This window comes from Convolutriloba macropyga, chromosome 1, assembly GCF_964194025.1.
Source record: "Convolutriloba macropyga chromosome 1, txConMacr16.3, whole genome shotgun sequence".
Lineage (NCBI taxonomy): Eukaryota > Metazoa > Xenacoelomorpha > Acoela > Convolutidae > Convolutriloba > Convolutriloba macropyga.
In genome coordinates this window covers 35,934,301-35,960,822 of record NC_134468.1, presented here as the reverse complement: position 1 = coordinate 35,960,822, position 26,522 = coordinate 35,934,301, and the positions used below count along the sequence as shown (strand labels likewise).

The following is a 26,522-nucleotide window of genomic DNA, read 5'->3' as shown; positions in this document are numbered from 1 at the left end:
CCAGAAGCACGAAAAACCTCGCATACACATAAATCCTGGAAACTGATTATAATTTTTTTCAACGTAACTTTGGCATAGATGAAATTTATGAGCCTAATACAATGCCATAGCCGCGTGAAATGAAACTTGATTCAACTGGCAAGGGTACGGGACCCACCAACGGTACAAAATGTGTCCTCGATTAATTATAGCAAATAATAAATTAGTGCGCAAATAATAGTATAGCAAATAATAATATAGTACGCTCATTCAGCTGTATGAAGACCTAAAAGAATCCTATTGAAATATAAATATTGTTTGTAGAATGTTTTTTTCCGCCCCTCTTCAAATGTGCTCATAAGTAAATTGGTAAATTAAAAACCTCAAAGTATTCATGAAATCACTGATTTAAAGAACAAATATCTTTATCTTAGCATTCGGAACCAACTAAAATCTACAATGGGCTTCTATTAATTCAATGATAAAAACAGGAAGTTTTTACGTAAGTTTGATCATCATTTTTGTTTTCTGGACGTATTGGTTTGAGTCTACTCTGGCGCAGAAGTTGGATCCACATGGCTGGAAGGGTGCATTTAAATTAATGTCACCACAGAATGCCCCAGTTGTCAGCCACCAGCCACTTTTGTATCTGGTGGATCCAGAACAAGTCGATCCCGCACCCGCATAGAAATTTTCCCCATCCATTAAAGTTTTAAAGAGACTTCCAATTTGACTGTTCAGCTCCTGGCCTGAAACGGAATTCTGCTACAATTACAGAACAGAAATATAAACCAACAAATGTAGGAAGAGTTGCTCTTGAACGACAGGCGAGGCTGTGGCTGTTAATTCAGGGGCTGTAGCCAAGATCAATTTTTCTTTATGGTTGCGAAAAATACTGAACCCGCCCGGGATTCGAACCATTTAGCTCCTGAACCGTTACCCCACGCTCTTCCAACTGCTCCATCAGAACCTTATTCTTGCTCTGCTGCAACCAATTTATATTAGCAACAAGCTTGACTTCGGAGTGAGAGCAAAAGAGATCACTCAAAAATGAAGAATGAAAGCGTGAAAAAGTCACTTGAGAAGTCAAAGAATGTTCTAGAAGAAAAGCGCAAAATTGTCTAGCGAAAAATTTGCATAAATAAAGACACATACGTTTACAATAATTGCTATGAACTTCGTTCAAGAGCAATTAATAAGTCTTGTACCAAGATTTCGATTTTACCGCTCATGCACGTTTTGCCTGGAACCACCCAAATTGAAAATTTTAAACGCCAATTAGAGCCAAACATTTACTTCCTTTTGCACATCTACACTACTTGCCCAGTGCACCAAATCCCGGAAACATTGCCGCGAAAACCGGGAATCCTAATTTTTACCAAATTATCCTGACTAGAAACCTGGGAATCTTAATTTTTCTTGGTCATATTGGCAGGAAAATTGGGACTTTTAAATTTTTTGGCATACTATGATTTCTGGGAATCTTTACAAAGGGGGTTGAGAGACAAGATCTCAATGTGTAATGTTTTTATATAGCTGTTATGTAAACGGTAACAGAAATTCTTTATCAAGGCTTACAATAAAATTGTTCACATCTGAATAAAATCTTTCCGTATATTAAGAAACAGTACAAATTAGGCAGCAAGAAATCTTTTTTCTAATCTGGTTGAGGAAATGAGGAAATTTTTTTTAGTTGTGTAGTAATAATTGTTGTGAGGTTTAGTTTTAAAAGCCGCTAGAAAAATGATAAGCTGGGAAGTTTGTAAATAATTGTTGTACTTAATTTTGAGCAGCGAAATGCTATAAACCCGACCTTTTCACTAAATATGTATGAGTGCTATCGTTCAAAAAATATTCGGTTCATAAACTCTTACTTTTTCTTCTGGTTTATCAAGCAACTTATTCTCACACCGTTAATTGAGTTTTTGTCCCGCAGCAGCTATAAGATTGTGTTGATGCTGTTTTAGACGTCAAATATTGAGATTAAAAACTAAAAGGAGCAGTCTTTCTGGATTTGAAAGAGGTATCATCCATAACTACTACCGCTGAGCCTCTAGGTTGAATTGAATGACCTTCTGTTTTTACTGTCACTAAGAAAAGGAAAAAATGAAATAGAGTTTTATGAAACACAAGTATTTTGCAAAGAATCTATTCGACAAAATGAAAGGGAGAGTACAGCAGCCCCAAAAGCAGAATGAAAAACAGATGAAAACATGTTTCCGAAGAGCAAAATTACTCTTCAGCTATGTTTCAAGAATCTTCCTCGAACACAGGAACGAATCGATCAAAAATACTCTGAAAAAGTGTATTGGAATTTTTCAGGAAAAACTACTCGAAAAAAACAAATGCAGTTGGAGGGTGATCTGCAGATGTGGAATCTTCAATACGAGTGAAAAACTTAAAAATTTAACATTAAAAAGGCTAAAAACCCGAGAGATCAAGCTCTAAATCTTTAGTTAATATTATTAGTATTATTATTATTATTATTATTATTATTATTATTATTATTATTATTATTATTATTATTATTATTATTATTATTATTATTACTACTACTATTATTATTATTATTATTATTATTATTATTATTATTATTATTATTGTCATTATTATTATTATTATTATTATTATTATTATTATTATTATCATCATTATTATTATTATTATTATTATTATTATTATTATTTTTATTATTATTATTATTATTATTAGTATTATTATTATTATTATTATTATTATTTTTATTATTATTATTATTATTAATGTTATTAAGTTTTTATGGTCTTGGATATGGTATTCAGGAAGCCATTTTGATTATGGATATGGATTCTAAGAGGCCCTCCCTATATGAACTTGGGTATTGCTTCTAAGATTCAGCAAAAATGTCAAGCCTGATTTTGCGCAAGCATGATTTTGCGGGTCAAATATTGATTTTGCGCAAAAAGATTGTGTGATCTTGTATGGGCTATAAAAGCCTATGCATGGTCTTGGATATGGTATCCAAGAGACAATAAAAAAATTTTCAGGAATGGATTTTTGGATCCAATTTTTTTTGTCTGAAATGAACCTAGGGCGTTGTGAAAACGCTTCTTGAGTTAAAAAAAGAGGTTGCACAAAGAAGTTTTACGATTTTTATGGTCCATAAAAATCTAGGGTCTTGGGTATGGTATCTCAGAAACAATTGAAAAAAACTAATTCCGCCTCCAAATGAAATTATGCCTCTATAACCTTGTATTGCAACCAAAACACGTCGTTTCAGAGTACTTTCAGTTTTTTGCAAAGTCTGGGATATGGTATCTTAGAAGGCTTACAGTCCATATATGACTTTGATATGGTATTTTAGATCGGTGTAGGGTGGTGAACCCAGGAAATGACGACCTACCAATCAATAGTTGGTACGTATCTCCGGGTCCAATTGCGAAATTCGAATACTCAGCGATTTTAGTAGCTCCTGAGATATCCACCTCTATCCTCAGCGTCCAGGAATATGAAATATTTTTTGTAAGACCGTAGAGAACGTCCAGTCCAAGCCAGAAACTGCCATCAGGAGGATTTCCGAAGGCATCTTTGTAATCGTTTAGCGTGAGGTCGAAATTCGTGTTGTCAACCCGTTGTTGAATGACTATATAGCCGTTACATGTGATGTATTGGGTGGGATTTTCAACACCCATCTTTCTTAATAAGTTTGCTTCGATTACTCCTGGCACCATTTTCTAGAAAAGCAAGCAAGTACGCAGTCTAAAAAAATAGTTTGAAACACAAAAAAATTGCCAATACTTGTAAAGTACCTTTTCATATTTTGTTTTGAGCAGCTTTTTTTCCATTGGTTGGTTTGGAGTATCGGTTTCCTAATATTTATTAGATAAAAAAATCCATGAGAAAACTAATACCTGAAAAAGAGTCTTTGAGAGCACAGATGCAACCAAAACAAATACAAAAGAGAAGCTTCAGATTAGCTAATTTATAAAAAGATCAAAACTGTAGTAGCCTATACAATAAAAATAAAAACTTCAACTTGAGAACATCTTTTTTCAGAAATATTTTGTGTAAAAGCTTTGAATGTCGCCTTTCGTACCAACAAAACTTCCATAAGAATAGATTTATCTGTCAGGCAATTGAAATGTGAAGAAAAACTGCATATTGTCTACTATATCATTTTAAGCATCGTAAAGTACCTCTATAGCGCTATACATTTGAAGTCAAAAAGGGTTCTCAACAATATCATCCGAAACAAGCATAGCTAAGATATGAAGTAGTTTATTTGGTTTTTAATTAATTTCCACAGCATTCGAGCAGAAGTTATGGGGCAATTGGTTGAATCAAAATAACTCTATTTTAGCTCGAATTTCGTCTCGTGTCTTAAAATTTCAGACCCCTATTCTGATTGAAGATTTGTTATTACAAAACAATTAGAAGCAACCAATTTATTAGCAATATGTTTCAGTCGTACCTGCAACTCCTGTTAAATGTTTCACGTCGTGACTTTATATTTTATTTGCTGAGTCTGAAAATGATCTGGACCAGGATCAACCAAAATTCTGGACAATGGTCTGGAATTTGTCTGAACAGAGGAAACTTCAATCGGGAATGGTCTGATCAGATATAATGTTGTCTGGGAAGCTCTGATTAGAGGTGATATCAGCGTCGACTTTCAAAACCCCACATTCCGAGGCGCTCTTTGATCGATTTGTTTTTTATTGTCTCTCTTTTTTTATTTGCCGCTCCTTAATTTTGCTATGTTTCAAAATTTGATCTTGCTTCTTATTCAACTTAAAAGTTAGGGCCGACATCCTTTAAAACAAAAACGAATCCATGCAACCCAATGATGAGCACAGTTTCACAACATTGAGCTTAATTCCGTTAAGAAAAATATTTGGAATTATTTTTTTCGTAAAAGATTAATTGGTGTATTTTGTTTCTATGTCATTGATATGACCATCATTAATTGCTCTATCTACAGTGTTCGTGGAAATCTTTCTTCTGAAACAGAACTATAGGTCAAGAATGATGGTAAACTAAATTATGGAACCTAATTTAACATTTTGCGATGCAAGAAACGGCAGAAAAAGTTCAAACGAGAATTATACTTAGATATAATTAGAACTATCATTTTACAGTTTGGGAAAAATGTCTCAAACTCCATATAAATTCGTTTTGTATTCTTAATTTACTTTTGAAATTCTTTTATTCGTGTTAAAAACAAAATCTGATTGCAATCGTTTTTGAACTCGGCGGGAGTTTCACCATACGTCGATTTTTACGCAGGAATATGAGTATCATTATAAAATCGGTAGAGTCAGTGCTTGATCATGGGAGTCAAGGATTTTCAAAGTTTGAATCTCACCCATTGAGCGAGGAGATAAAAACTTATTTGAAGTAAATTAATATTGCAATGTGAAAAGCCCCAGAAAAATTTGAAGATGGGAAATGGATGATTTCGTGATCAACTTTGTCAGACTGTTCAACAATTAATAATTATGAATCAATACTTTGAAAAACAGGATTACTTCTATCTATGAGCGGGGATTTCCCACGGGAAACGAGAATTGCAAAGAACTCTCTGGGTGCCTGAAGTTTGGCTTACGCAAGAAAAAAGCTTCAGTTTAAAAATGCTACAAACGCAATAACTAAACCTTTTTACTAGTACAAACAAACGACTTCAAACGAACCTCAATTATTTCAAATCTGTCGACCAAATCAGTTATTTTCTCTTCTTGATCCGTCTGCTTATCCGATATGTTTCGTATTTGAGATCCAAAATCAGCGCTCTCTAGTTGATCAACCTTCCCCTCGACCGTATTCAGATCTGTGCCCACTGACGAAATATTTCTAGAGAGCTCGAAAAATCTCTGCAGATTTGCTGAAATGGTTGAGTTCAAGACTGCAATTTCCGCATCAAGTTTACTGAACTGGTCTTCAACGGAGATTTTGAAGCTATCAAGATCGCTGGTCGGATTCGCAGCATTTTCGTCGACCCTAGTTAAGTTTGCTTTGAGTTGCGTCACTTCGGCTTCCATCAATTTAATGTCGTCGGTGTTCGAGTCGACATTGTTTCGAAGACTGATTAAATTACTTTGAATAGCAATTACGGTTTCGTCCAGCAACGCTAAAAGGAATATAGTCATCAACTCCTTGAGAAAAAAAATCGAAGCACTGAGAATTGACAAATAATGTTTTTTGCACTCTTAATTGCCCAGGTAGAGGTTATCATTTGTCCTCGTTTATGACGCAGACCATTTTTGAACGCACACCAGACGAGAATTTTTTCGACGAGCAACATAAACGGTGGCCGCCGTATTGGCCGAGAGGGCGTTTAGCCGACAACCAAAACTGAGAAATTTAACCGACAATTTAAGTAAAATGAGCAATAAAACTTATTCCAAAGCTGTGATTGGCCAATTTAAAACACTATTTCGTATGCGGACAAATATACCGCAGTTTTTTCATCAACTAGTGTAACCAAAGTCTATCCTATCCGTGACCGGACCGTATTTTACCGCATCTGGCCATGCCTCGCGGGCCATGGCCATGCCTCAGCGGCCCGTGGGACTTGATATGAATCTATCACAACCGAACTACTGATTTAAGGAACAATTATGGACTTTTATGACCAATTATGATAAAACTGTCGGCTAAATTTCTCATTTTTTCCTTGTCGGCTAAACGCCCTGTCGGCCAATTTTCCTAGCACCGTTTTACTCCGCTACTAAGAATTGATTAACCACTAATCAGACCTTCTTCGAATAAACAATGTGGCGCAGAACGTGGCTCGTGTATGTTGTAGAACGTGGCTCGAGTTGCAGAGTTGGGGCAGGTGTTTATGGGGCAGATTTTCGGTCGTCTATAGGGCAGACTTTGGGTCGACTTTACTGGTGCGTTTATGTTGGTGCTAGGAAAATTGGCCGACAGGGCGTTTTACCACATACACGAGCCACGTTCTGCGCCACATTGTTAATTCGAAGAAGGTCTGATTAGTGGTTAACCAGATCTTAGTAGCGGAGTAAAACAGAACTGTATCATAATTACACTATCCCATTAGTAATAATAGTAGATTTAGACCGAATTTTCTGGGTAAACCGACGTCGTGCTTGACATTCATTGCTAGTTCCCCATTTTTTCCTTATGAAGAGATACAAGAGCGGGCTACAGTGGCAAAAAATTTTTTCTGCAAAAAAATGATTGAAATCTTACATTTTCATGATCTGTAACCGATCGCAAAATGTGTTAATTGACAAACGAGTGTTTGGAAACAAGGGCATTTGGAAACAAGTTTTTGTGGTAGTTAACAGTTTTTAACGATGGAAAACAAAAGTTGACTCCAAGTTTTTGTGGTAGTTAACAGTTTTTAACGATAGAAAACAAAAGTTGACTCCAATGGTGGCAAAGAGGACCGCATTCAAAACAATCATGGTCAGAGAAAAATTATTAACTATTGGTTTGAATGAGATCTTGACGGGAAATAGGAAGTTATGTAGGCAGAAAATGCTTCTGTAAATTAATGTTGCTTTCGGTGGTGCGGCTGTAACTGTAGAAAGAAAAATGAAATTCCTCCAAAAATTTCCTCCAAATTTCCCCTAAAGTTGTCGGTATAGTTTTCATCTCAAAATATTTTCAATTTGTTCTCGTTTTTTCCGAACAAGAGAGAAAACGATAAATTTTTAGTCCATTTTTACTATACATAATTCAGATATCTAATTTGACTGAAGATAAACAATTCATTTTTTGCTTAAATAATTTATTGAAAAAAGATTGATTTAATAAGAACCAAAAAATTTCAATGAGCGTTTGGTTTTTCTCTTGGTATAATCGAAACTGTGCCTGGTTAAGTATATTCCTTGCATTCGTTTTCTCAGAATCATTAAATGCGCTAATTGCGGTTGGGACACCTCTTTATGATACAAGTGATAGAAATATCTTTATCTAGATATTTTTTAATTGTCCAAATTCAAAATTTTTAACATGATTGTACAATTTGTATAAAACTCACCCAAGTTCTATTGCAATTGCATCTCCTGCTATTGAAAATAAAAAACAAAAATTACCCTTCTTTCATGGTAATTTAATGATTAATAGACACAAAAATCAGCAGTAGACTGTTAGTTAATTATGAGTTGGTTATTTAGTTCGTTACAATTTAACACAACAATTGCAACCAAAGTTTCAACTTAAAAAATTGATCGCCCATGAGAAATACTATTCATTCTAGTGACATTGACTCAAGTAAAATTTACTAAAGTGTTTCAGTTTTTTGCTAGTTCCGCTCGTGAATCTGAAAGGCAATTTTCACTGTAGTCAATTGATTCCACATAAAAAAATAGTCAATTGCACATAGAAAATCTATTGAATTTTTGATCAAAACTAAACGCTTATTGAGTTTTACAGAAAACAAAGTTTGCTTTTAAGTTTGCTATTCTTTTGCCAAATTGTCTGAATCCCTTCGTACTACAATTGTCACTTTCAAAAAAGTAGTGGAAATTGCATCGAGATTGCCTATGGCTTTATTTTAGCAAATTCAATCAAGTTTTGAATTTGGATTTCGCGGAACTTGTTATCTCATTTTAGAATAAAACGCGGAGCAATTGTCGAAAGTGATCTTAGCCAACTGATTTAGATATGAACTTAAAAAATGGTTTTAAGCACAAATTAATGGGTGAAATAAGCCAAATATCAACGGCAGTTGATGAACAGAAAATATGTTTATATCGTGAACCCAAATTTACCAAGAAATTGATGTCTAGATTACTGAACAGATAAGTCGCCTGTCTAGATAACAAACTTTTGAGCTAAATTTGAAATCACACATACTTGAACAACAATTAATTTAAGAACTACATAAATAACTAAAAATTTCATATCCATATCACAAAAATTTTCATTAAAAAACTATGTATAAAATTTAGGTTTTCAAAAAATCTTCTGTCGAAATTATCAATGAGAGTCGGTATAGCAGGCAAAAGTGAATCTCCTGACTGTTCTGCAAACAAATTTATCTAGCTCTTTCTAAAATTACATTACTTACCACCTCATTTCCTATGAAAGAATATTTAAAAAAAGTTTTGCATTTGGACCCACCTAGAGCAATTGTTGGCGCAATAATACTAACTCCTTGTTTTGAAGGTAATTCTGAAATTTCTGATTAGTCCGATGAAATTTATGTAACCATTTGTTCTTATTGCTGTAGGAATAGGTTCCATTTCTAGAAGGTTTAATGGTTCTAAAAACGTTTGATAATCAGAATGGTGGGCGTATGGAAGTATTTCATTTGATAGAGACTTTTGCTTGAGGGAATCATGTCTCATTTTTGTAACATCCAATTTACGCAATACTGAATACACCTAACACTGCCAGTTTTATAATCAACAGTAAACAGACGACCCAGAGTTTTAGGAGGAATTAAGGTGTGAAATCTTTGGAAATCAAAAAGATTACCAGCAGGAAGTAATGGTGATAACTATCAGTTATGATTATCAACGTTTTGCGATGCACGGTGCAAAAACCTCTAGCCCATGCCCATAAACAAATACAATTTTACAAAATTCTTGTTTATATATTCCTGACAAGAAGTTTAAGAACAAAAATTAATGAAACGACGATTTTTCACTTCAAAATTTTTTGAAAAATTGGTGCTATAAAGGCGCTCCATAATCGACATTGAATGTTTTATTGTAGCGAAAACCAGATCTTAAATGATAAAATTCCAAAATGAAAATCAAACATAGTGTTTGATTTGTCAATCTCGTTGAATATCAGCAAGGCAAAAGACCAATATGCTTTACCACACATTTTGTTTCAACGGATCCTGATTGCAGTTTTGAAAAGATTGTGCCGCAACAATTCTCCACTTTTTTCTAAAGTTCTATACAATTGATGAAGCCGTTAATTTGGTCAGGGTAAACTTACCTAAGATGAGACTGTTGCGTTCTGTTAGTAACTAAATAAATCTAAGCGAGAAAAATACCAAAATGCGTCATTTTTCTTAGCCAATCAGAATCGAGTATTTAAATTACGTATAGAATTGCGTCTAATATACACAAAAAGTTCCGGAAAAGTTCGTATAACCTAATTTTAAGTAAAATATACCATGATATGTATCGAATAAGGCGGTTTTAGGCTTAATATTTTTAGGTTCTCTAGACGATTGTTGATCTTTATGAACTGATTCTGACGTCAATGACATCAGACAAAAAACCAGTAAAAGAGCATCAAAAAAACCTTGCCGTCTAAACTCTCACTTGTTGCTATGTACGTTACAATCTTAATATGTTGCTATTATCGTACCAATATTAATACGTTGCTTTCTAAAGCGAAAAAGGATTGAATTGAACATATGCGAAAGAGTGGTTTTACACCTTTACAAGTGGCACCCCACAAGGGACCGCGACCGGTTTAAGAACGCTTCCTTGATTATTGTTTAATCTAATAAATGTGACAAACGTATTGAATAGATATGAGTTAGTATGATATATGATCAAATTACTGAATCATTACTGCCGCTCTTTATTCATGTCCAAATGTCCAATGATAAGTTATCACTGCGTGACCTCCAATGAATTACAACTGTTTTGACTATATCTGATTGTTCCTCTATTCTTCCCTAAACGGGCACAGTGACCTGTTTGCGCAAGGACAGCACCGCCAACAGACAAAATCCTCAATCAAACGGATCAACAAACCAGTCCAGAACCGACCCCAAAGATGATGAACTGAATTGAGGGATGGGATGTTTGGTGCATCGTCGAATGAGTAAGGAAATCTTTATCAAGTCATTTTGCTCTAAAAGGACGAGATGTGACATCCAAGAAGCGCTGTTTGACAATGACGAAGGTTTTACGTATCCCGTACATGGATCAGTGCAATATTTGGATCGACTTGTGGAGTGGCCTGCTAGATGTCAGTCTGGATCAGATATTCGTCACGGCTCCTGCAGCTTACATAATCATATCTTAGACAAAGTTGAAACCCTAAGGTGGACCCTACGTGTTGGTGCACAAGAATGTGGAGTCCTACTTTGACACTTTGGACCGGAGTGAACCCAATTGCGTACTTTTCGACAGAAATAGAACTGTAAGACTCTTCCAAAACGGAAATTATTTTGATGTAAATAGTTGATACAGTCAGTTTAGCCGGCAAGTCTAGAACAACTAACCCCTCACTTTTGATATTTTCTGGGGTATTAAACCAAACAATTCCTGCGCAAAATATTCGTAAAGGGCACCATTTAACCCCCAAACATAATTTTTGTGACAAAAAACATCAATTTTGAAAATTTTTGGTCGAATTGTCAAAAATTTGTTAAAAGTTATCAAGTCGGTTCGTATATCAAAAATTTACCTCTGATATAGAGAAAATCGAGAAAACATTATTCTAAATTGTTCAATTTTGAAAAATTTCGGTCAATTTTGATGCAATTCTAAAAATATTAGAAAATCAAAACCGAATAACGATAAACCGTATTTTCGAGCTTAAATCCGTCCAGTCTACTGGATTACCGTTCCGTAATCAAGAATTTGCAGAAAAAATTGACCAGAATCTTGAAAAAAATTGACTAAAGCATAAAATTTTGACAAATTCGTCAAAATTATTATTTTCAACGAGAAGGTTCGTTAATTGAGTGAAACTCATTACACAAAAAGTTGTGAAAATTTTCACAACCTCCGGCCTACAAAAAATTATCGAATTCCCATAATTTTTTTCGTCGCTCGTTTATATACCGATTTTCGTCCGCGTTCTTTTCGTTCTTCAACTTTACAGTTCTCCGTTTTCCGTTTTTTTTTCAATAACGTCGCTCTCCCAAAACTTTGCTTTTCGTTTTCTTCACTACTTTTCCGATTTTCGATGTAGTATGTCATATGTGATGAAGTATGTTGTTGTTTTTGCTGTAGTATGTTGAGTAAGCTAGTATGCTGGTTTGTTGTTTAGGTCTTATAGCTTTCTAGGGTGTGTCTTAAGTTTATTCTCGAGTTACGGCTGGATTGTCCTTTGACTTTTCGACTTTACTAATTTACTAGCCTTCCTGTTGTAGTACATTAATTTTTGCTGCTGTATGTTTGCGTGTAACTATATGCTTGTTAGTTGGTTTGGTCTTTTGACTTCCAGGGTGTGAGTTAAGTTTATTCCGGAGTTACGGCTAGATTGTTTCTTCACTCTTCCAGCTTTCATAGACTACAAAAGCGCTGCATAAAAATTAATATTTGCTGTAGTTTGTTTAATATTGTTGGTATGCTGATCGGTTGTTTAGGTTTGATTATTGCTAGGGTGTATCCCGTTCTGTAGTTACGGCTAGTAATTTTCTTGCTCTTTTCATCCTTTTAGTATACTACTATTTGCCGTAATTTAGTTTGTTATTTTCATATGTTAAGCCTCATAATGACTTGTGCTAGTTTGTCTCTTGCAGTAGCATCTCTCCTTCTCCCTAGGGTGTGACTTAAGTTTGTTCTGGAGTTACGGCTAGTTTGTTTGGTTGAGTTTGTTGCTGTGGTCTGCTAGCATAGTGGTTCACGACCTCCCCGCTCGCTGCGTAATCGTCTCCTGCCCGTTCCGACCCGCCTTTCCGTTTCGTTGCGCGCTACTCGCTCAACGCCTCCGTTCTGCCAGTCTCGTTTCTTCGTGCGTCGCTCGTTTCCGTCCCGTCCGTTGCGTCGCCCGTTTACTACCCGCGTTTTCGCCAGTTCCGTTCCGTTCCCTGTTGCGTTGCGCGCCGTTCGCCCGTCCTTCCCGCGCCGTCCGCTTCGTTTCCCGTTTCGTCGTGCTTCGTCCACCCAGTCCTCTTTCCCCGGTTGCCGGTGTTCCTGTTTAGTCTCACGTTGCTTTCAAGCACGTTAGACGCACTCTATAATTTCTTACTCACTTTCGCCGAGTAATTTATTACTCGGTAACTTCTTTTCTGCTCTTCGACGTCTTGATTATCAAGTCGTCGTCATTTGGGATCGGTATAACCCTCATTCCAGGTGTTTGGTTGAAAGTTACTCCACATTGATAAATTAGCCATTTCAATATCATGGCCGAACAGCAAGAAAAATTGATAAAGCTCTTTAATGCAAGATCTAATCTAGAATCTGAGTTATATAACATCCATAAGGACATCACAGATGCCATAGATCGTCAAGACAGGAAGGTTAAATTTGAACGCTTGGTTTCTAAGTTGAAGGATGTCTTCAGTAAACTGGTGCAGAAGAATGAAGAACTATTTGACTTAGCCGGTAAAGCGGAGAACCCAGATTCAATTTACCCTGTCCTTGAGCAATGGTTGGATGATAAAACCAAGAACAATGCTAAATTCTTGCTTGCGGCTAGAAGCTATATTGACTCAGTTGCTGACCGAGACACCGTATGTGAGGGCGTTAATCCTCAATCTATGAGAAGTTCACGCCGAACAACATCATCAATGTCTAGCCAGCGTAAACATGAATTTCTCATGGCAAAACTGAAACGCGAAGAGGCCGAGAAACAAGAACAAGCTGCCATGCGCCTCGCTAAACAAAAACACGAAATTGCCATGAGAAAAGAGGAGCTTGAAATGCAAATGGAACAGATGGCACTTCAAGAATTGGAGGAAGACCACCGCCAGCGTGTTGCAGCAGCTAAATTAGATGAGGTTGATTTAATGGATAATCATTCATTGTTTAGTCACCACTCAAGTGAACTGAATTTGTTTAAAGATAGGGGATCAGATAGAAGTCAGGGACTTGTTCAGGATTGGGTAAATTCGTTTCCAGCAGGTAATTCAAGTGAGTTAAACTTTTCTCGTCCTGGTTCAGCAACCGCCGACCCTCCTGTTAAAGATACTTCCCCTAGTAATCCTCCAGAAAACCCAAGTAATGTTGCCGATAACTTACATCATCTTGAAATGCTTTCTCAGTACACACGGCCAGGAGTTGCAATTTCTGTTGCCCATCAGGAAGCTTTGTATCGGGAATATCTCCAGGCTCAACTGCAGCAATCACTCATTGATCAAAGGGCACATAGTCCCTCAGGCAGTGGTGAAGTGAACCAAGTATCAGTCGACGTACAAAATGTCGCACTCCCACCACCTCAACCACCTATGCAACCTCCCCGGCCACCGACACCCGTTATGGCACCAACGAACTCCATCTTTGTACCTGATTTTTCAACAAACCCACAAGTAAATCAATTCTTGGGTCCGAAAAGCTCCAGTGTGCCTTGCCAATTACATATGTCAATGCCTCATGTTCAACAACAACAGAATCTAACTCAAAGTAACATTCCACACCAAACACAAGTCCCTATTGCCCATTCCCCGCATAAGGTCCCTCCACCTCTAAACCCACTCGTGAACCCGCCTCCCGTGTTCCCATCTCAACATCTATTTATTCCTCAGCCTCCCGTGATTCCGTCGCCCCCTCCAGTGAGCACAGCAACATACTTACCCGTCCCCAACATTCCACAACAAAACATTGTCCGTTCACCTCAAGCCCGCCTGTTACCATGCCCTACCGCACCCAAACTTCCCCTTAACCGTAACTCTGATTTAAATTTGTGGCGTTTCCCTCGGAATATTCTCCCAAACGTAAACCAGGCGAAAAATAATGCAACCGTTTATAACAACGTTCAATCTAACCTACCCCCAAGCGCAGCTAACCCCACCATCAGCCATCCCATCTTGCAAATGAGTGCACAACATAATCCAAAAAGCAACTACGCAGCTAGCTGTAGCATCCCTGTTAACCCCTTTAGTACAACTACTAACATCGCGCCACCTTTCGTCACGCCGGTTATACATCCAACAAACGGGCATACTGCTCCGATACCATTGTGTTGGGGTGGCCCACCGCATCCCACGCCTCCAGCGCCAGCATCTGAAAATGCAAGCTTGATTAAGGCATTCACTGACGCCTTATCTAGCAAGAGGAATGACCCAATACCCGAATTGAAGTTGTCACAATACAGTGGGGATCCTCTACAGTGGCACGAATGGTATGGTCAGTTTAAAAGCGCAATTGACTCTCAGTCCTTAACTGATGATGTAAAATTGACATACCTTAAGACCCTCGTAACAGGTAAAGCTAAAACAGCTATAGCTGAGTTCGCCTACTGCGGCGCAATGTACAAAGACGGACTGAGGACCTTAGAACGTAAATTTGGCCAACCACAGGCGGTTGTAAGTGCACATTTTGACAAACTCAACAGCTTTCCACCACTGAAGATGCACAATAGCGATAACATCATTAACTACTCGGGGTGCTTTTCAAGTCTTGTCGGGGTATTTAAATCGCTGTCATATGATTCGGATTTAAGGAGTGCTGCGCTTCTCAACACTGTCGTACAGAAGCTACCACCCAATATGAAGGAGTCATGGTCACTCTTCACAGTCAAAAAGCATTGGGTGAAACCTACTCTTCTTGATTTCAACGATTGGTTAAAAGAGAAGGCCGAAGCACACGATTTAATGAAGAATACCGCAACTAAAGCAAGGACTGAGGATACCAACAACTCACTAACAAGATCAAAAGTTGCTTCAAAGGCATTTGCTGCAAATAAGCAACAGCCGCAACAGAGATCTCCGTCAACATCAATCATTAGTTGCATTGTATGCAAAGGCAGCCACTGGTTGTGGGAATGCCGTGTCTTTAAGGAAAAGACCCCCACACAGAGAGCCAAGGTCGTGGCTGAGGCAAAGCTCTGTTTCTCTTGTTTGCGTGATAAACACATGTTTAGGCAACGCCCAAGTCCCCGTAAATGTAGGAAAGATGGTTGCAACAGCTCCCATAACACCTTACTTCATGGAGCTGAAAGGGTTTTTTCAGCTAAACCCTCAACAAACAACAACATCGATACTTGGAAGTCGAACGCAGGTACAAGTAGGCCATCTACTGGTCAACAGCAACCAAGCAAAACAACCACTTTGTCTTCCGTGATGGATGTCAAAGGCCTCCTTCAGGTCACGGAACTGAAAGTTACTAATTCTTCTGTTACTAGTACTACGGCGTTGGTTTTATGCGATACCGCTTGCAGTAACTCTTGGGTGTCCGATAGTCTCGCAGCTAGACTCGGTTTGCAGGGTACCGCATTAAAACTGACCGTCAAGGGTATAAACACGGAAGAACTCATAGACACAAAGGTGGTTCAATTGACTGTGACAACTCATAAAGACCAAGACTTCGAAGCATTCACTATGCGTCCCTACGTGAGGGAAACATTAATTGTAGGTTCTGACATCATTGACGTCAAGTCCATGCAGGAAACTTACCCACATTTGGCAGTTCTAGATCCAGTAAGATATAGCTATGGAGAAATTGAGATGATACTTGGACAGGATGTCTACCATGCCATCCGCCCGTTAGAGTATTTTTCAGCCAACGAAAAGTGCTCACCGTTCACTATCCGCTTACCCATAGGTTGGGTTTTAAGTGGCCCACTCCCGTCAAGTTCAAGTTTAGTCTCCACGTGTTTCAAAGCCAATATTGAACAGGATTTTGAATAAGCTTGTCAGGTTAAATCTTGGTATGATATGGAATCGTACGGCGCGTTCAAGCAAGTTGACCCACGATCCGCAGCGGATGCTCGCGCGCAGGAAATACTTGAAACAACAACTTTCCATAACGGACAAAGATACGATGTCGGTATGTTATGGGCTGATGACAAAATGCAGCTCCCAAATAACTACTTTTCGGCACTGGTACAACTCAAGTCTCTCGAAAAGCGGCTCTCGAGAGATACATCATTGAAAGAAAATTATGCTAGTACCATCCGCGAAGACTTGGAAAAAGGTTAATTGATTACAGTCCCTGATGCTCACAAGGTTGAGCAGCGGTCGGATAAAGAGTGGTACCTACCACATCATCCCGTAATCAACCCGAACAAACCGGGGAAAGTGCGTAGGGTATTAAACGGTGCAGCAAAATTTCACGGTACTTCTTTGAATAAAACTTTGCTCACTGTCCCCGACCTGCTCCAAAACCTAATCCATGTACTACTTAGGTTCCGTCAACATCAATTTGCCGTGTCCGCAGATAACGAGGGTATGTTCCTCCAGGTGGGTGTCCCTGATTGGGACCAGCCATCACTGCGTTTTTTGTGGCGGGAGGACCCCACAACAAATGTTGTAGTGTATCAATACACGCGCCATTTATTCGGGGCTAAAGACTCGCCCACATGCGCTAACTATGCACTGCAACGCAAGGCCCGAGACAATGTTAATCAGTACCCGGAAGCAACCAAAGCGGTCCTAGAAAACTTCTACATGGACGATTACTTGGATTCGGCGGAGTCACCTGAGAGGGCTCTCAAAAGATCGAAGGAGTTGGTACATCTTCTCCATCTTGGTGGGTTCAAGCTTACTAAGTTTGTAAGCAACGTACCAAATCTGGCTGATCGAATTGATGGGTCAACTCAGTCTACCGAACCAAAATTAATTGCCTCATCTAAGGAGGATTCTTCGCACGTGCTTGGGTTGAAATGGGATCACAACAATGATACTCTAGTTGTGAGTCGGGGTACCTCCAGTACAGTAACTAAGTCTTTAACACAACGCTTGGCATTGAGCCTAGTGTCTAAGGTGTTTGATCCCATCGGCCTAGTGGCACCATTTACTGTTGGTGCCCGATTGTTACTAAAGGACATCTGGCGTGTCAGCGGGCAGCACTGGGATGAAGTATTACCAAAAAACACTGTTGAAAGGTTCCTCGAATGGAGTGTAGAACTACCCAAGCTTGCAGAAATCACTATACCGATGAGCTACTTTTCGGGAAACTTTAAACACCTGGAACTACACATGTTTGGCGATAGTTCCCAAGAGGTCTTCAGCGCTGTTGCATTTCTCCGAGCTCAAGTAAACACGTCTAGTGGGCCAAAAACAGAGCTTGCATTTGTCCTGGGTAAAGCTCGCGTAGCACCTATGAAGGTGATGACAATTCCAAAGCTGGAGCTGCAAGCTGCTTTACTGGCCGCTCGGTTGAAACAAGATATCTGTCGAGCCCTTACTGTGCATGTTAACAAAGTTTATATGTGGACTGACAGCACTACTGTCTTACAGTGGCTCAACTCCACAAACAAGCAGCCAATATTTGTTGCAAACCGCGTATGCGAGATTTTAGAACACACTAGCGTTGACGAATGGAACCACGTTGCCTCAAGCGATAATCCAGCAGATGCCGGTACTCGTGGTATGTCCGCTGAGGTTTTGCACTCAAGTAGCTGGGTGAGGGGTCCAGATTTCTTAAGAACCAATGAATTCCCGTTCGAACCAAGCATCGAAGTAGTTAAGAACATCAAACTTGGTATAGTATCTAAGGAAACTGACGAAAGCAATACATCCTTGGCCGCATCCGCAACCAGGTCAACTAAGAAACCGCCCCGCAAATAATTCCTTTCGATAAGTACAGTTCTTATCAGAAGTTGCTACGGATAACAGCGTACGCGCTCCGCTTGTTACCATCTCACGAACGTTACCTTAACGTCGATGGTAGCATCATAGACCCCACGGAGCTTGATGAAGCCGAGCGTCATCTCCAGTATCTTGTGCAAGGGGAGTCATTCAATGCAGAGAGAAAAATTCTCCTCGAAAACAAACCCGTTAAACGGAGTAGCCGGATTGCTCCGTGATCTCCCTTTATTGGGCCAAATCGTCTAATCCGATCGGCCGGCCGCATCAAACGGTTGGTCGAAGTTGACTTTGATGTAAAACATCCTATCGTTCTGGACGCACGCCATGCCTTTTTAAAATTGTTCCTCAGGCACACGCACGTTAAACATCATCATCAAGGTATTGACTACCTGAGGGCTAAAATACAGGAACGTTATACCATCCTTAAGTTACGATCCTCACTGCGTTCAATTAAATCCAGCTGCGTCACGTGTAGACAGTTTCGAGCTGCCACTATCCAACCAATCATGGCTGACCTCCCAGTAGAAAGACTCGCATACCAGTCTCCTCCCTTCACAAACACCGGGGTCGACTACTTCGGCCCGCTGTATGTTACTGTACGTAGGACTACCGAGAAGAGGTGGGGTTTCCTCTTCACATGCTTAACTACTCGAGCCGTTCATGTTGAAATCGTTCCTTCCATGGACGCCAGTTCGTGTGTAATGGGAGTGGAGCGGTTCGTCTCTCGTCGAGGCACACCGACCATTATTTGGTCTGATAATGGTACTAACTTTGTTGGCGCGGAAAAAGAACTACGCGAGAACATCGAAAAGTGGAACACCATCAACATCGCCGTGGAACACGCCCACAAAGGCAGCAAGTTGAGGTTCAACCCGCCCAGTGCGCCACACCAAGGTGGCATCTGGGAGATGCTAGTACGTAGTTTCAAGCGCGTACTTTACACAATTCTTGGAACACGTCGCCTCACAGATGAGGTTTTAAGTACCACTTTTTGTCTGGTCGAACATGCACTTAATTCACGTCCGTTAACGCCCGTAAGCGCCGACCCGTCCGACCTAGGCGCATTAACACCTAATCACTTTCTCCTCGGTAACCAAGCACGTAGTCTCCCGTCCATCATTGGTGGAGATGAATTTGATCATCGTAAACGTTACTCCCGAGCGCAGTCCTACGCTAACGCTATTTGGTCTCGTTGGATCAAAGAATACGTACCGGCACTGAGCCGACGTTCCAAGTGGCAGACGCCTGCCGAGCATAACCTTAAGACCGGTGACTTGGTTTGGGTAGTTGAAGAGACCAACCCAAGGGGTTACTACCCCACTGCTCGGATCACTGAACTCCGTTACGGTTCCGACAGCGTCGCACGCTCCGCCGTATTGCGCACGTCCTCTGGATCGCTCGTTCGCCCGCTTGGAAAATTAGTACCCATTCTCCCAGCATCTTCTTCTGGGCCGGAGGATGTTAGTAACTAAATAAATCTAAGCGAGAAATATACCAAAATGCGTCATTTTTCTTAGCCAATCAGAATCGAGTATTTAAATTACGTATAGAATTGCGTCTAATATACACAAAAAGTTCCGGAAAAGTTCGTATAACCTAATTTTAAGTAAATAATACCATGATATGTATCGAATAAGGCGGTTTTAGGCTTAATATTTTTAGGTTCTCTAGACGATTGTTGATCGATTATGAACTGATTCTGACGTCAATGACATCAGACAAAAAACCAGTAAAAGAGCATCAAAAAAACCTTGCCGTCTAAACTCTCACTTGTTGCTATGTACGTTACAATCTTAATACGTTGCTATTATCGTACCAATATTAATACGTTGCTTTCTAAAGCGAAAAAGGATTGAATTGAACATATGCGAAAGAGTGGTTTTACACCTTTACACGTTCTTCAGTAACGATCGAGTTACTTCTGAAAAAATGCAACCGTTTAAAAAAAACGTTAAAGGACGTGCAGATTGGTGTAGGAATGTTTTCGATCGTAAAGTGAAACCTTACGGTGGTTTGTTTGAAAACTTAAGTAACAAACTGCATCTCCGGTGCAGAAATAGTCGTTTCGGTCAAGCTCAAGAAAATTGTCCGTAGGTTCGTATTTAGTTAGACAGAAACGATGAAAAGAAGCCCCTGCGTTTTATTCTCTGGTTCTGGAACGTACGAATTCGTCGATGTGTTTGCTTTCCTATGTTCGGTATATTCGGCTTCAGACGTATGAAATTGCTGGCAAGTTCGACTTCAAGAAACTATTGCTATATTCGGTTCCAAACAACAAGAAATGATCAGAAAATGACTTGATTTCTCCTTTTCAGAAATGATCAGAAAATATACTTGATTTCTCCTTTTCTTTTCAACTCTTTTCTCGGTGAGTGTGATTCAAAGAATTGAACCTTCATCGATTTCCAACAAGCCTTCAATTTTGAAAAAGAAGTGAAAGTTCACATTTTCTCGCTCCAGACTGTATCATTAAGCTACAGAAGAAGGCCAGTAAATTTGCATTTTTTCCAAAAATTTTTTTGCAAGAGGTATATTTTGAAGTCCTGCGATTAGAAAGCTGTTATATGATCACATCTATCATGCCTTTAGCTTAAAATTTGCATCTCGTAACTTGAAAAGAACAGCTATATATATATATATATATATATATATATATATATATAAAATTAGACATTACTTGACTTTACGTGACGGAAACTGATGAACTTTTCCAATCTACAAAAAACAGGGAGGCTCGGTAATGTGGTAATGAATGTTCCGACCCCGCTCATCCACATGCCTGACTTGATTGTCCACAAAATGAAGAACAGATAGAAAACATTCAAAAACTCTTTAACTGTCCGAAAACAAATGGTGTACCCAATCAAAAAACAATCCAAGCTCAAACCATTATACATATGAAACAATAACTCGTTAGAGAATTGATGATTAAAGAGAGCAAGACACAAGGCCAACACTGAAATCAAATGACACAACAAGCAATACTTATGACTAAAACTCAACGTCTATCCTTTAATTTAAAAAATTTAAGTAGAAAATCAAAATAGCATCAGATAAAAGTAAACTAAATCAAATGAAAAGACTACAGCAAAGATAGAAAAAAGTTTGCACTTTTTTTTGAAAAAAAATGCAAAGTCATCAAAAAATAAATAATCCAACGACTTCAATTAGACCCCCATACAAAATCATTGCAACCTGACTTTATCCAGGGCCTCATCAGACTAAAAAAAGAAAAAAATACAAGCAAGAATCAAAAATCAATTAAAATTTTGCAAGGAAACGGTGTCCAAGCCCGTAAGATCAAAATCTATTAACCCAAAGTATTGAAAAAATTCAATTGCGCCTGACTTCAAAATCTTACTGTTGCCTTACTTAATGCGACATGACAATAATAAGCCAATAATGTGATAAATGGAAAAGTCAGCAAAAGAGAACTTCAAAAATTGGAAAATGTTACAAAAACAAATAAAGTTTTCACAAAAAATCGTATTTTCAACGCCAAAAGACCATAATTTAATAATTAAAACAGTAATTAAGACTACATTATAATTCATTTGAAAATCAGGGCGGCCTCTGTTTTTAATGAGACTATGCCAAAAATTTGCAGAAAAGAAATTGAAATTGTTAATTATCAAAAAAACCATAAACAGTTTTTTAGAAACCGAAAGACATTACTATCGTAACCTGTTGATTAAAAATTGGTAGATAGTTTATTTTGTAACCGCAGAGGAAGAAAATTTTACTTGTTTATTTGAGAGACCAAGTCGAAAGACTACACATTAACAATGAATAGGGACAGAATTCAAAACTTCTTGAACAAATTTTTACAAACTGTGTTGAAGTAAAAATATATGCTTTTTGGTTAAAACTGTCGTCGACCTTTATTTGCTTTTCACTGTACATAATTTTGACTAAAAAATTAGTTCTGATTTGATATCATTCTGTAACTAACCTAAAAAAGGCACAATTGTTTCAAATAAAAATTTATGCAGCTCTCCATAACAATCCAAAAAATAATTGAGCTATAATTTGCTGCTTGCTGCTTCTCTATGAAAACAAAAAACTCAACAAATGTTACCGAAATCGCTAATATAACCAAAAAGTCAATATTTGAAAAATAAATAATGAATTTTGAGCTCTATTTTTTTTGGACCAAAAAGCATTATATCTCAAGAGAAAGCTTTAGATGGATTCTTTAATAGCTCCATTGATAATGAATTACAAATTTATTTACCTAAACTCATTCATTGTACTACTAAAAGAACCTCAAATATAATGTCAAAACTCAAGAATTCATTAAAAACTTACGAAAACAATTTGTCAAAGCCATAAACCAATGTTCTTTTCTCATAAAACAATTTTATTATTGGGCCCTATTGGAGCTTGAAGGGACCTATTACTTATTGAATATTTAAGTCAAAAGACTTTCTTGTAATTGGGATGTAAAAATGCCAAAAGAAACAATCTAAATCTTTTTCATTGCAAAACTCAAAGATGAGATTAAAACTTTGTCGTGTTATCGCTCCGCGGCTGTTAGAAAACGCAATTGTTTTAAAATGATTGGGCAGTAGTTTTTGGCAATTAAAAATCTCAATATATCGAAAATAAACTATGTGTTTTTTTTATAAATTTCGATTTAAAGTAGCGAAAGACCGCCAATATTTGTACTTTCAGAAAATTTTCATAGTCAACGGAGGAACAGTTAGTTTACTTCTAATAAAAGAAATGTTGTCAGCAGTTTTATTTCTGCACCGCCGGTAAAATTGTACAATGAGGGCCCAATAGGAATAATTTACGCCATTTTTTTTAAAAAAAATTGCAATTAGTGAAATTTCGAAAATTTATCTGGTTTTTTTCCTCAAAACAGTTGGTTCAAACAATTCGCCAACTCTTCAGTCTACAAAAGTAAAATAAATTAGACGATCGTTAACAATTTTGCCATTTATTGCAAAAAATGATCAAATTTCAAGCACAAATTACAAAAAACTAATTGTGAATAAAACAAAAGAAGTTAGGCTAAGGTTCACAATTTTTTAAACCTCCGTCACTCCCCGGAAAAAGCAAAAATCAAAATTTTTTTTCGCTTGAATTTCTACGCTTGACTAGCTTTCCAATGATACCACTCACAATCCTGTACGAAGAATATATTGATCGGCAAAAATTGACAGAACAAAAAGAACGGTTGAGTATACAGTTCCTCGCCCACTAAAGTGGGCCGGAACAATTAAAAAAAAATTGGCAGTGATGTAAAGGAAATCTAACGGAACTTTAATGGCTCTTTTACAGTTCCTGTCGTAGCTTTTGTTTGGTTGCAAAAAATGTTTATGAGTTCTGAAAATGGGTCACCCAACATATTCAATTTGTTCTGGCATGCTTTTTTTCTACAAATTTTGGAGCTGAGAGTGGGTGAACGGGTTGAAAAATTGTTGGTTGCTGAGCTGTTCTTTAATTTTTTCAAAAGCATTTTGTATAACTTTAATATTCAGTTTAAATTTTATGTTTCTTAGGTCGCATCTTCGTTACCTATCGAGATTTACAGTTTTTTGTAGTTTTTTTTTAATGTTTTCAGAATGGGATGTGCCGCTACTTTTTGTTCATAAACACACCACCAACTCTCAGATATCGAAAGAGTGGCTGAGCTGGATTTTTTTTTGTGCCTTGCACAGACTTACTGGAGTCTTCTTCGTAATTGCAGAGTTTTGAAAGCTGTAGTTTTCTCAAATTTATAAAATCTGTCGTCTTCTGAATTTCTGCTAGGCTCAACAGTGAGGGGACTCTGTCGCCCAGAAGATCGATCAAATAAAATAAACCAAAGGTTTTGAATTGGTGAAGCAAGCGTTAATTTGTTACTCTGCTTTTTCCCCCTTCCACTCTTGTATGCTGTTGCAAATTAGATTGCGTTGAAATAAGTTAATTCACAATGAAGCTCGTAATATCAATTCTAGTTATATGGATAACAAAGGTAAGAGAATTACTTGCACATCAATGGAAAAGACAAATTCAAGACAATTTTTAATAATAAGTACAATAATAATACAAATTTCCGTGGTTCATTTCCCAAATGAACTAAATCAAAACAGCTCACAGTATCCCAACTGGTCTTGCAATTACAAACTTCCACAGTTCAGTCTCCTCTCTGCTTTTCACACCAAGCTTCTAAAGTTTAGTCCCACTAAACCAACTACTTTCTTTCGCTTATGCGAAAATCTCTCCTGAGTCCAAACTTGAAGTGCTCCCAAAATTCTCCCACGTCTCTCTCTCTCTCTCTCTCTCTCTCTCTCTCTCTCTTCTGTGTCACTTCAATTTATACTCAGCCAATACGCTCTTATCTTCAGCAAACAAACCTTAATCTCTTAAGTAAACATTGCAACTTACACGCAATCTGTCACATTCTGTAGTTGGGCTTTGTTTGCTATGCAAACAAACCAATAGCAAATTATGCTCTGTCATTCAACTGCTACCAACCATTGTTCAACTTTCACCTTATCTTAAGTAAACGACCTTTGGACTCTTGTGTAAACAAATCCACTCCACTTTATCTCATATTTGCACTTGACATGTCAATCAGTGTTTGCTTAGTAAACATTGAACGTTGTTCTGAAAATTTCTTATACCTCTATTTCGGCTATAAAATTAATTAGCTGCAATCAATCCCTGTCAAAAATCGCGTGTTGAATAAATAACTAAACAACCCTAAACCAAAGACCAATTGTAATTTCCAATTTTGAAACTATTAATTGCAATTCCCCAGTTAAAAACCGCCGAAAAGTCTAATATTCGTAAAAGCCCAAAATTTGACCTCTAGGAGTCAATCAGGGGTCATTCGTCAAGGATGAAGGGTCACTGTGTTAAAAATAACTATTGGCGCGGAAAATCCTACCATTGTGACACCTACCCACCAATTTTTATCATCTAACTCCTAATAGAACACGAGCAATGACCGCGCACACTTTTCATCGACCTCCCGGATGACCCCAAATTTCGGAGCTTAATAACTTGCGAAGTAGTGGTCAAAACGTCTTCGGGTAAAGTTTTCTAGTAACTATAGTGTGCCACCAACTTGCCTGCCAAGTTTCATGACCAACGGATCAGCCGTTGCGAGTCGTTTGCAATTTGAAAATTTTTATCGAGTCGTGGGTGCCGAAACCCAAAAAATCCGAGTTCGTCAAAATTGACCAGGGTGGTTATTTTTTGTCACTAACTGTCTCAGCTTATCATATTAATACCATTTCAAAGTGATTCGGCCGCTAAAAAGGCCAATTTCCGGTTTTCGGAACTCAGGTCGTCCCGAAGCACCGACATCCGGTCGGAATTTGGGAATGAAAATATCGCCAATCGAAAGCCCTTGAAAAGTTACACTAGCCCTCCAAAAATCATATGGTTACTACCAATACTCCACGACCAATTCAAATTTTACGTTCCGCAGCACGGGCGTGCGCTAGTTCCGTGCAGGTTGGTCTGGGATCAAATCCGACCTCAAAATCGGATTCCCCGTACCCAAATTAGTCTATCCCCCAAATTTCAGGTCAATCCGACTTCAACTTTTAGAGAAATTACTATTTCAATTTCAATGTTAACTATTTTTAGTGAAAACTGCCTATTCTTATTTCAAAATGCCAATAAATTTCTCCCACAACTTCCTAAACCCTTCCAATGATCATCTGCTACATTACTGTAGACTTAATACCCATTACAACCCTTAGTTACTGTTATGTCATTCTCGAACGGTCATTTTTTTGCTCAAAATATCGAAAACCGTCAAATAACACCACTTCCGGTGCTAATAACCCGGAGTTAGGTGGTCGGATAGGCCCGAAAGGTATACCAGCCTGAGAAGACTATTGGGTGTACATGCCAATAAAATTTGGTAAACGTCCGGTTAATATAACTTCCATGGGGGGGGAATCCGCTCGGTGGTATTTCGAAAAACTGATAAATTGCCTTTTTTTACTCTAAATCAACAAAACTCTACTTAAGGAACTCAGATCAAAAAGGTGTAACCTGCCGCGCATCCCTATTATATATGGACAATCATCAGGGGAGGATCCCCAAAAATTTTTAGATTCCAATGATGAATATAACTTAAAAAGTCGAGGGTAACAAGTTTGGAGTTGCCAATAATTTTGCAAATTCAAAATCACACTTTAATTTGGTTCAAATTGAAATTCCAATTTTGATCAAAATATCTAGTTCACTTCAA

General features: G+C 38.0%; 1 protein-coding gene across 3 annotated transcripts in view; it reads right to left on the bottom strand.

Annotated features, from left to right (window-relative positions):
* Positions 1–334: 334 nt before the first annotated feature.
* LOC142348536 (uncharacterized) overlaps positions 335–26,522 on the bottom strand; it is a 46,903-nt gene continuing 20,715 nt past the window's right edge. For all 3 annotated transcript variants that reach the window (XM_075399919.1, XM_075399913.1, XM_075399928.1), the window contains 3 exons: positions 5,649–6,085; positions 3,362–3,692; positions 335–728 (listed from right to left, as the gene is read on the bottom strand). In XM_075399919.1, coding sequence (XP_075256034.1) covers positions 478–728; positions 3,362–3,692; positions 5,649–6,085 — 1,019 coding nt within the window. In that variant the 3' untranslated portion in view covers positions 335–477. The remainder of the gene's footprint in view (positions 729–3,361; positions 3,693–5,648; positions 6,086–26,522) is intronic.